General features: G+C 47.9%; 1 protein-coding gene and 1 non-coding gene across 8 annotated transcripts in view; both read right to left on the reverse strand.

Annotated features, from left to right (window-relative positions):
- Window positions 1-11,780, reverse strand: part of Ttc7b (tetratricopeptide repeat domain 7B) — a 251,424-nt gene that overhangs the window by 161,438 nt on the left and 78,206 nt on the right. For all 7 annotated transcript variants that reach the window (XM_023719660.1, XM_004635133.1, XM_023719658.1 and 4 more), the window contains one exon: window positions 8,960-9,081. In XM_023719660.1, coding sequence (XP_023575428.1) covers window positions 8,960-9,081 — 122 coding nt within the window. The remainder of the gene's footprint in view (window positions 1-8,959; window positions 9,082-11,780) is intronic.
- Window positions 10,877-10,996, reverse strand: LOC111817805. The gene has a single exon (XR_002821919.1). It is a non-coding gene; the product is annotated as a small nucleolar RNA SNORA26 (small nucleolar RNA).

An 11,780-nucleotide genomic window follows, 5' to 3' on the forward strand; every position in this document is an offset into this window, starting at 1 on the left:
AATAAATAAATAAATAAATAAGCGTTCAGGAAGACCTACATGGCCTCAGGACACCTTCTTAATCTGTCTCTAAGGAGCAACAGCAGAAGCACAAATTCCACCGAGCCGATCCAGCTCCTCTCGGTCACCCCTTTACCCTCAGCACCCAGTACAGTGCTCAGCACATCTAGTTTTCAATTAGCAAATGTTCAATTGATTCATTTTTCAAAAGCTGCAGTTGCTACAAGCCACAGCCATCTCAGCCACAAATGAGTACATTCACCCTCCACTTGTTCGCTCACAGCTATCCCTTACCAGGCGCTGTGCAAAGTATACCTCTGCTCTTAAACAATGACTGATAAAGATTCCTGCCTGAGCGGAATGGATATTCTAGTGAAGAGAGACAGATGTAAACAAGTTAAGTAACAAAAAGGTATAATGTAAGCAAGGAGTTAACAAATTCCTTCCTCTTCTGCTTGAGAATCTGACCTTTGGTTAACTTTCCAGTTCCCCTGTCCTGGCAATCTAATAAAGATAACACGTCCTAGGCTACACTGCTTGCTACAAAAATGATCCCTGATTGATAACTTGCATCTGGACTGGGAGGAGCCATGGGAACCTGATGAGGACATCAGCTGTGGCCTTGAGCGTGGCACCTCCTAGAACTGAGCCTTTGGGAGGCCCTAAAAATCGGGGTGATGTGGTGGAGAGTGTACACCTTAGTGGGAGCTGTAACTCTAGCAGGTTAGCTGTCACCTGAGGCCAGAGGGACAGCGAACAGCTCCAGGCAGCTGAAGGGACTGCTGAGAGCATGCTTTCACTGGGGCAAATGTAGACATGGTCATAATGGGTCCGTCCTATACTTTCTAGACAGATGGGTGCTGGCTGTGGCCTGTGAACTAACCCTGAAAGACCCCTGGATGCCCTCGCTCAGAGTGTACTTACTGCTGGTTAAATGCTGAAGAGGAAAACAAAGCCAGAAAAGAAGATGCCTCAGCTGGACAGGATCCACTCGGGACCCTTGATGCCTCCCTCACCTCAGAGCTACCCGTCCATTCACCATCAACCTGTAGCTTTTCTTCTCTTCTTTTTCTTTTAATGTACTTACTACAGGCTCTATAGGGTCTCACTGCACAGATCGGACTCGTAGTGATCCTCCTGTTTTCAGCCTCCCAAGCGCTAGGACTACAGGCATGCACCACCATGCCCAGTCTCAACTGCCATCTCGGCACACCCCAAGGGGTGGGGCTGGCACCTGTAGGTCTTATTCCATCACTTCAGAACATCTTCCTGTAACCACCAAATCTAGGTCATTACATTTTTAGATGGATTCTCCTAGCTTAGGAAGCAGATACACGTTGAAGAGTAGGATGATCTGATTTCTCTCCCAGTCTAAGAGGCGGGTGCGGCCGCTCACCACCTTATCCCAGCACCTTTTCTGGCACAGAGCAGAAACTGATGCATGCTGGAGCCACAATGGGTCACCTGACACTAAGCAGAGGCGGGTGGCACTCCGCAGAGAGCCCGGAGCTGTGCTCCTGCAGCTGTGCTCACCTACCCCACTCCCATGGAGGAGATGGTCTTTCTTTTCTTTTCTCTCTTTTTTTTTTTAGCATTTTCTTTTATTTATTTTTTATTAACTTTATTGAAAATCAATAATTATATATCATATTAAAAATTGTAGACAAATACTGAAATGTGAAAGATATAAGATATAGACAGAGTGATTTTTAGAGAAATAATTCTGAAGAGCTGGTCCTTCAACACTGCCATTCCACACAGTTTTTCTATCAGCAGTTCCCGGGGGAATCAATCACTAGTTACATCAGGAGGTATTGGGACATGCTCCAAAAAAATTGAGTTAACTCTGGTTTTTAGACACCATATTATATAACCATGCCTTTACAGGAAAATCTGCAAGGTGAAAAGCAAGGGTACCAAAAAAAAAAACAACAACATTGTCTCTTTCTTCTTTCCCGAAAGGCTCGGTCCACTTGTAGTTATTTATTTTCTTACTAGAGTGAAAATTCCACAGAGATCATTTGCTGTCTTGATCTAGTTCCTACCACATAAATATTTGACAAATGAATAAATAAGTGATTGAATAAGCAAACAAACAAATGAAGAATCTTTCCCTCTCCTCCTGCCCCCATTAAAATTAAACCTCACTACTCTGGATAAATCCTACACCAGCTGATGTTTTGGGGAATTCGAGTTTCGAGTTGCGGTTAAAGAAGCTGCAGGCTGGCTGCTTTATGAGCAGCAGCACCTTGCTAAGGAGAGCTGGGTGGGAAAAGGCAGCAGGAGATGCAATAGCTGTTCACGCGGCCCTCCCCACTGCGGCACCCCAAGGACCCCAGTAGTCTTCTGCTGGAGTGAAGGGCACACCAGCATCCTGCCCCTGTCTTGCCTTTGGGACCAAAGGCTGCCGATGCTCATTACAAAGCACCCGGAACATGATTACATTATAGCCCCGGTCCCCAGTAAGCCATCACAGAGCAGAGCGGTCTTGGCGCTTCATAATTAAAACTGCTATGGATTCCTTTGTTTCCGTGACTGGAGCTTTGATGGAAGGAAAGGATGAGCAAAACATAGCCCACATGTGAATAAAAAATAGAGACGTGGCTGATGCTTTTTATTACATAAACAATGCCAACAGGCAAGTTTTAAAAGCCCTCGTTTTCTAGCACAACCTACCCGCTGAGCTGTGCTGTCAGGCCACCCCTGCACATGGTCACTGGGCCCAAGCGGCGGCGAGGGAATGAGCTAGGGAGGGAGAGGGGGATGCCAAGAGCCAGCTCTGCAGCCTGGCTGTGCAAGCCTGAATCAATACGCGAAGTCCACCAGGGCAGTGACTGCTCAGTGAGAACGGTGCCTGGCCCTGGTACGCCCCTGACTGAGGGGCTCGGCACACACTGCTGGATGATTAGTGAACGGGACATCTCTGGAGCTCATGGATGAAGAGCCACAAGTACTAACTGCAATCGGAGCTCCAGGGTTTTCAGAACCAGTACCTACCGCAATCCCACTATTACCAAAAGCCCTGCTGGTGTGAAATGATTGTGGGAGGTGCCATACATCCAACGAAGGTAGTCAACAACTAGCAAACATGAGAATGCCTGAGTGACAGACAGCACCCCTACAGGGACCCCAGCAGGTCAGGCTGCTGAGAAAGCCACCATGTGACACTGCTGAAGCCCCACCCTCACTCCTCCCTTTCCCATCCTCCATTCACACACGGAGGATCCTGTGGTGGTCAGAATGCAGCTGTGGGCACCGAGTCGGGTACATGAAGCAAGTCCAACTGGAAAGGATGCTGATCTGGGGGCACTGGGCTCCTGACCTTGAGCTGCCCCGTCCCCACAATCCAACAGCTCCTCCCTGCCTGCACAGCCAACCCCACATCCCTCCTTCCCCCACACTTCAGTCTCCTCTGCCAGCATCTGAGCACTGTTCAGCACAGGTGACCACTTCCTCCCTCCCAGCGTGGGTCCCCACGTAGTCCTAAGTGGGTTTCACAGCTTCCAACAGCGCCTTCTTTAGCTGAGCCTCCCTCTCCCAGGGGCCCAAGCAGCTGCTGGGCTGCTTCTCCTCTGTCTATCCTCAGTTCACTTTTTTTTTTTTTTTTTTTTTGCCAGAACTGGGGATTGAACTCAGGCCCTTGCTCTTGCCAGGGAAGCGCTTATTCCACTGAGCCATCTCCCTGGCCCTCTCTACCTCTCCTCAGTCCTCTGTCCTCCTCGCCAATCTCATCTAAGGCTGGGCTCTCAGTTCATCAGTACACTGAAGCTTCTGCTTTCTTCTGAGCCCAGACACGCGCACGCGCACGCACACACACACACGCACGCACGCACACACACGCCAGCCTAGCTGACACCTTCACTGGGACATCTCCTTGGGTGGCTCAAAGGCATCACTGACAATCAAGGAAAAGTCTTCATGCCCCTTTTCCAAACCCTATTTCCTTGTCTCCAGCCCATCTAGCCAATGGCTCAAGTCTGAAACTGGGGCGACGTCACTGATTTCTCCATTTGCCACCTCCTGCCCCTAATCCAGGCCATCAAGCACTCCGACCACCAGCAGGCCTACCACTCATCTTAGACCCATCCACTTCTCTTGATCTGTACTCACACTGCTGCCATTAGATGCCCACCTGGTGTCACCTCCCCTTTATGCTGGTGACTCGGGGGTTGTTCTTCGGGCCATCATCATGCTTCCTTGAATGGTGCCATAGCAGACCCGCTTTTGGGGGTCGGCCAGATTAGAGAGCTGTGGCTCGCTCCACTACTATGCTTCACCCATGCTGGACTCCTTTCAGATTCTTGAACACACGAAGCTCTCTGGGAGCCACAGTCTCGGCACATACTGGGCTCTCTGCTTGGAATACTCTCTCCCATGCCCTGGGCCTAGTAGCCCCTCTCATGCTTTAGGTCCTGGTGTCACCTCAGTGGCTGCCTCCCTAGACAGCACCGCCTCTGAGACCTGGGCTGTAGTTCCTGTACTTAACCAGGATGCTGACACTGAGCGCAGCACTTGGCAAATGGCAGCGTCTAGCAAATACATGCGGGATGACTGCTCAGACCTACGCGGGCCAGGGCTTGTGCCAAAAGACCTCTGATTCTGACGCAAGGCTCACTGCAGCTGGGGTGGTCTCTGCGTAACCTACAGATTACGCACGAGCCTGAGCATGGTTCTAACTCCTGACCTCTCCCAACTGCCTGGATGCCCCCAGCTCTGCCAGTCTGTCTACAGCGTACCATTCAAGGACGCTTGTTGAAATCTTTCTTTTTCCAAATCATTTGGCCATCTCAGCATGGCATTCCTGCTCGGTCTTGTGCCAACCTGGAGTACCCCCTCACAACATGAAAAAGCCATCAGAATCTTTAATTCTCTGAGATTAAATTTCACAAATTTGGGAAGGGCAGGAACTTTTTCTCTTTCACTACTATATCCCCACTACTAACAAAAGGCCTATCTCCTAATAGGTGGACAATTAGTTCTCATTAGATGAAAGAACAAGTGACCTTACTGGATGCTGGGTAGATGGACTTGGGAGCCTTAATTTATTTAAAGGGCTTAGGTATTCTCTCACTGCTTAATCTCTTGAAGAGCCACCATGTAACCTTTGAAGGACCTCAGGTTCACACCTTACCCCCTTTTCTACTATCTCCAGAGAGCAAAGCCATTTCTTTTTCATCCCTGTGTCCCCTAAGAGTAGCATGAACAGATGACTAAACGCTGACTGAAAACACATCTGAGTTCTCTCCCCTTCGCCATATCAGCTTCGCAATGTCAAACGCAGCATGCCATTGGAGACATGATCGTGTCCTATCCCTGCAAGAGGGAAAATGCCTAAGTGCTAGGAGAACAAAGGCCAGCACCCTCCCCGCTGTGGCCCACAATCACCAGGCTCCAGGCGCCAGGACCACCCCTCCTCAGCAGCCCAGGCAACAGCAGGGCCTCGCAGACTTCTGAATCGAGGCTACCCTGAGAAGGAATGGGCAGTTATAAGATCAATAGGATTATTTGAAAAGCTTAAAAACTTCCTAAAGTCAATGCATTTGGTGGTGATTATGATCTATGTGTTTGACCATAAAAATAGAACTCAAAGAAGTCCTTCTATACTCTTTTTATTCCTTGGCTTGGCTAGAGAGCACCCGAAGGGAGCCTCCAAAATCTACCCATCTGTGTCTAACCTGCTGTTCTTCTGGAGTCCTCAGACTCAGTAATGTGCCCCAGCAAACAGTCCAAGCCGGAGGGCACGCATCTCCTGGGCTGGCCACAGGGGCTTTTTCCTCCCTGACAGGGCCAATGAGGACCAGAGAAAAACACACTTCCCCCCTCCTGCTCATACAATATACCTGATGTGGCTGACAAGCACCAGAGCTACCTGAAATGTCCTTTGTTTACAAAGATGGCTAAATATCCCTGAGACAAAACACAGTGCATGAGTGGCGGCCTCAAGCCTCTCGGCAAGTCAGGCTGTACTCACTCAGTGGGGAGTAACATTTCTCTTCTCGGAAGGCTGAAGGGTTTGGAGTGAGGGCGAGTCTCTGCCATTAGCTGCGCTGCCCACTGAAGACCTCAGGCCTCCTGCAGGCCGGCCAGTGGGCCGCACACCTTCCCAAATCCATGGGTCTGTTTGTGAGTGTGCATCCCTAGCTAACTGTACAGCATCCCAAGAAGAGTTGGCTTGTGGCAGTTATCACAGGAAAGCACTGCCCTACCCCCCAGCCCAGGCCCGGTGGCCCACGTGAGGCCCAGCAATCAAATGGATGATGTCTATCTCTCCGCAAACTTCCACTCCAACTTACCCGGGTCCCACCTCCAACTGCTCAGCAGCCCACCACTCTCATCAGCAGAAGGTTCAATTTGTCCCTTGCTATTTGCACCATGTGGTTACAGGACTGAAGGCAGAAACCTGGCACCCAGGGCACTGTGTGACCGGCACAAAGTCACATCACCTCTGAGTCTGGACTCCTCTCTAAAATCAGGCAATCACACTAATCCTGCCACGTTCACAGGGGGGATGGATGTGAAAGAGAGAAGGCTGTGAGGGTGAGTGAAGACTAAGGAAAGGCATGTGGGGGACATGTAAGTGCTGCGGAGGTCCAAGGCCTGAGAGGGCCTGAGAACGGATCCTGGCATCAGGCTTTCTCAAAGACACTCGAGGTCACCAGTTGGGTGATTAATTCTGGAAAAGACAGAAGAGTCATAAAAGACTAGGATTCATTCCTATAACTTAGATAAGCCCTCAAGAATGACAAGCTCAAAGCTGAGCATATGTTTAAGTACATTTCTAAAGAAATAAGATGTGTTTGACCTGTTCCCACCCCTCAGTGCAAAACTCTTCTGTGTTGCATTTTCCTACATTAAAAAATCAATCAGTTCTGGCCATTGCATTCATCCAGGCATTGGTAGAAAAAGTGCAAAGACCAAATAAGGAGCCAATCCATCGGAAGACAGAAGCGTGGGAAAGTGGGAAGGGACAGCTGGTCCTTCCACTCTGTTGTATGTCCCCAGACAATGACACCCCATGTGTGGTTCTCTGGCCCTGAGTAACCCAGCTACATGAGTCAAGGAGCTAGGTGGCACGTGGCATGGCCAAATCTCCCACTGGCTTCTCCTCCTGCCTGCACTTTAGGGTCTCAGCACCAACCCCTATTTCCTCTGCCCCAAGTGTGACTGCTCCCTACTACTGCCGACCCTGCTTTTTGATTGCTGCAGCCAGCAGAACCCTTTGAGAGTACTTGGTCCTTAGAGCACAGAGAGAAGGCAAGAGGACAAGGAAGGGAGATGGGGGGCATTTAGAGATAAGCAGGCCCTTACCGCTACACCAATGGGCATTTCCCTGAATTTGAGTAAAGTAAAATAAAATGAGAAATGAGTCAGAAAGCCATCCACAGCATGTAATCCGTCATCTGGTGCAAACCTCTCATTATATTTTAGTTGGATTCCAGAGCACAACCAACATTTCAGGAGATGAGGTCAGAGCCCAACAGTCCCGCTTCTTTCTCCCCAAGGAAAAAGCTTCAAAGATAAAAATAAGTTATCCAGCCCACCCACTGATCAATCTCACAGAAAGCATTCTCAATAGAAACTATGGGGTTGTCCCCTAGCGCCCCAAGTGAACTGATTCGTGTCTTTGGATTTCCAGATCAATACTTCTCCCACAGGTTGGGGGGTGGGAGAGCAAGGGCAGAGGGGCCTCTGTGAGGACCACCAATTACTATGAAAAGGGAGAGGACACAGCTCATTAGAAAAGTACTCCTTGCGCCTTCCCACCCCATCTATCTACAACAGCAAAAAGAACACACTCTCAGCCTACAGGATGTGCACCATGGCTTAGATGATCCTGGCAGCAGGAGATGAGATCAACCCCAACAGCATCCTCGTGCCAAAGCCGGCAAGCCACTCCAAACCTTGGGGTGTTTACCGTGGCCTTTCATGGGCCATAATCACTTGATCCAGTGCCCTCCAGAACAAAGCCGGCCTTTTCTCCCAAACAGCTTAATATAATTTGAAAAACAGGCATTTATTCTCAACCAACACAAAATAGCTACATGCAGCACTGGGCCACCAGGTGAGGAAATCCCACTTGCGTCAGCTACGCACCAAGGTTTGAAGTTCTTAGAAACAAACAGGGAACAGCTCTATTAGTCATTTTGCCAGAGGCTGGGACTATGCCCCCTCTGCCATTCAAAGCACTACTGGTCTGCTGCTGCTCCTAGAAGCAGGGGTAGACCTCTAGGTGCCTCCCATGCAAAGCCTAGAAGGAGCTAAGAGGAACCAGATACCTACTGTTGGTCTCCATGCACATCTATCCTGCAGCACAAGGTCAAACAAAACAAGGACAACTGAAGAGATGTAGAACAGAATCAGCACCTTTCTCAGCAGAGCTATTTTCACAAAAGGAAAATAAGAAATTGAATGTATCAGAGAGCTGCCCTCCAGTCATGTTCTTCCACCCTTTTCAAAGGCAGCTCCCATGAAAAGATGTTCTCACGACCACACTACTTGCATAAAAGCCGCCTGGAGGTGGTAGATCCAGGGTTCAGAATGGGTCAGCCACTGAAAGGGAGGTAACTGCACGCCAGCCTTTCCACCGCACCATGCTTTGTGCACAAATTAGGGAGGCCCATGAGGTGCCAGTCACATGGAGAAAGGGTGCCCAATGCGTGGCCCCATCAACCGCCCACCCAATCTTGGTGCTCCCAACTTGGGGCTAACTGGCACACAGGCACCTCCCTACCTCCCCCAAAAATCTCACAGGAAAGCAGGAGAGCCAAGTGGAAAGGAGACAAAAAAAAAAAAAAGAAAGAAAGAAAGAAAGAAAAGCCAATGTTCATTCTTTCTAAAAATATTCCAGTTGTAGTTCATGTTTAGAATTGCTGTATTATAATAACCGAAGTGGAGACGGCAGATAAGGCTTTCTACTTTCCCTCTTTAGGAAGTGGACTGAAAAAGTGAAGACGCTTACCCATTTTTGAAATAGAGGACATGGGCTCTCTGAAGTCCTGTTTCTAGGAAAAAACCTAGTTCTTGATCGTGGGGAGCAGGGCCAGGCTTAGGGCTTCTGTTTTGAATATTAGTAAGGATTACCTAGAAGGGGAGAAAATTGGAAAACTAATCAGATGCACATCCATGCCTACTTCCTTCAAACCCTTGCTCTAAACGCGCTGCACAGTTTGAAAACCCAACTTCCTTTCACAGAGATCAGCACGTGGGCACAGGTGTGGGAGTCCGAGCACCCGGACAGCAGGGGATGCCTTCCGCTAGGAGACAGCAGCCAGGGAACCCAGTGGGCAGGGCTCTGCTGGCCCAGAGAGCAGAGGACCGAGGCGCACTTTTGAATGGACACACAGGACGCATGTGAGAGGTGCACACCACGTGGCAGTATCTTGTCAGGGAGGCTGTGCCACGGAAGCAGATCCCAGCCCTGGCATAAAGTCACTGTCCATCAAAAGCCAAGGAGGACAGTTCAGCCCTGCCTGAGCAGGGGGATGCCACTGAGCTGAGAAGAAGCAAGCTTGGCACTCAAGGGGAGAGCAGAGAGAACCCCCCAACTTCGCTCTCCCCAAACTTGGCCTCCTTTCAACAGAAAACATGGTTTAAAGGTTATATTTTTAGCCCTGCAAGAAAGACTACCAACTAATCGGAAGAAAGATTTGCAAGTGGAGTTTGTCACAGTGAAGAGTAAACACATATCTGCTAATCTCTTTAAACTTGCTAGTTAAACAAAGCATTTCTCAAAGAGAAATTCTCCCGTGGCCCACGCAAAAACCATGCAAGTGCTCTTCAGACAGGCTGCCCCTGTTTGCTGGAAGTCAGCAGCTTTTCAAAAGATTCCGTTGTTAACCCAACCCCAAAAGTCGTAGATGTCTCGTCCTTCAAAGGGAGCTGAAGCAATTCCCTAGTTTCTCTAATCTATGAACTTTGGGGAGAAGAAAGTAGGAGGCATGCAATGCATGCCTTGCCAACAGAGGCAAACCAGGTGGGTGACCCTGGCATCTGGGCTATGTGTGGGCGGGCATCTCTCTGGAGCCCCTGCTCCTTCCCACCTGGCATTCGGTTCTGCCCACAATGTGCTGTTCTGGGCCACATGAATTTCATACAAATTCTTTTTTTTTTTTTTTTCAGAACCGGGGATTGAACTCAGGCCCTTGCGCTTGCCAGGGAAGCGCTTATTCCACTGAGCCATCTCCCCGGCCCCCATACAAATTCTTGAACCACCCTGTAAAGTGTTATAAAACTTGACAGGTACTGGGTTGAATGAATTTAAAGATCAATTTAGGAAATACTACCATTTTTATAAATTAAGTATTTCAATCCATGAACATGGGCCTCCTTTCCACTTATCTAGATCTTCCTTCGTTTCTTTTAACAGTTTTAGTTTTTAGTGTACATATTTTTATTAAATTCCTTTGTATTTTGTTCTTGTGAGTCTATGATAAGTGAAACTGTTTTTCTAACATTTATTTTGGTTTATTCTCTGCTGGTGTAAAGAAACGTGCTTTTCATATACCGGCGATATGTCCTATAACCTTGCTGAACTTGTTATTAGGTCTTTTTAAATAGATTCCTTAGAATTTCCTATACACAATATCATGTCAATAACAGAGTTTTCCTCCCCCTTTTTAGATCTGGATACCTTCTCTTTTTCCTTGCCTGATTGCTCTGCTGAGATACTGTCTGCAGTACTGAGTCAAGGCAAGAAGGGCAGCAATCTTGTCTTGTTCCTGCTGTTAAGGGGAAAAGCATCCGGGCTTTGAGCATGACGTATTTTGCTAGATGCAGGGTTTTGACAAGCACCCTACATGAGGCTGAGCATGTTCCCTTCCATTTCTAGTTTCATTTGTGTCATGAAAGGGTATTGAATTTCTTTTTTTTTTTTTCCATCTGTGACTCCAGACAGGGTCCAAAGAGGAGTTCCAGTCTCTTCTCTGGGTTTTATGGAGGCTTCCTTTATCCTTCTGAATCAGCCTCTTAAGGCACTGTGTCAACCTTAAAAGGGTGCAGGAAAGGGCAGAAAGGGTATTGCATTTTATCAAATCCTTTTTCTGCATCTACTGAAATATTCATGTGATAGATATGGCTCCTTTCTACAGATGCTCCTTGATTTACAACGGGGTTAATCCTCCTGGTCCCTAAATACAGTAAAATGGAAATGCATGTAATACACCTCAACTACTAAATGTCATAGCTTAATTTAGACTACTTTAAACATGCTCAGAATACTTACAACAACCTAAAGTTGGGCAAAACTATGGAACACAAGGTCTACTTTATAATAAAGGGATGAATAGCTCATATGATTCACTGAATCCTGTATCCAGAAATGCTGGCAATACAGAGCACTCCATAGCACAGGCTGCTTCCCCTCCCGACTGCTCGGCTAACTGGCAGCTGCGACGCTCTAGCCCTACCCAGCACAGGCTCAGAGTATTGCGCTGCTATCACTAGCCCAAGAAAAGATCAAAATTCAACAAAGTACGGCTTCTCCACCCAATTTAAAAAGCTCTGCCCTTTAATTGGAATGTTTAGGTCATTTACATGTAATGCTTTTTTTTTTTTTGGTCTAGTTTTTGAAAACTATTTTAGATTATTTTATTAGTACTTTAAAGGTACTATAATTTGGAGCCTAAATGTCCCCCCAAAGGTTTATGGCTTGGTCCCCAGGTTGGCACTGTCTGAAACTGATAGAACCTTTTAAGAGGTAGGACCTAACAGAAAGAAGTTAGGACACTCACATACAGTTCCTACTAAATCTGCACCTCAAAGCTGGGGGAAAAAACTATATA

Source organism: Octodon degus, unplaced genomic scaffold (genome assembly GCF_000260255.1).
Source record: "Octodon degus isolate 3935 unplaced genomic scaffold, OctDeg1.0 scaffold00070, whole genome shotgun sequence".
In the NCBI taxonomy this organism is placed as follows: domain Eukaryota; kingdom Metazoa; phylum Chordata; class Mammalia; order Rodentia; family Octodontidae; genus Octodon; species Octodon degus.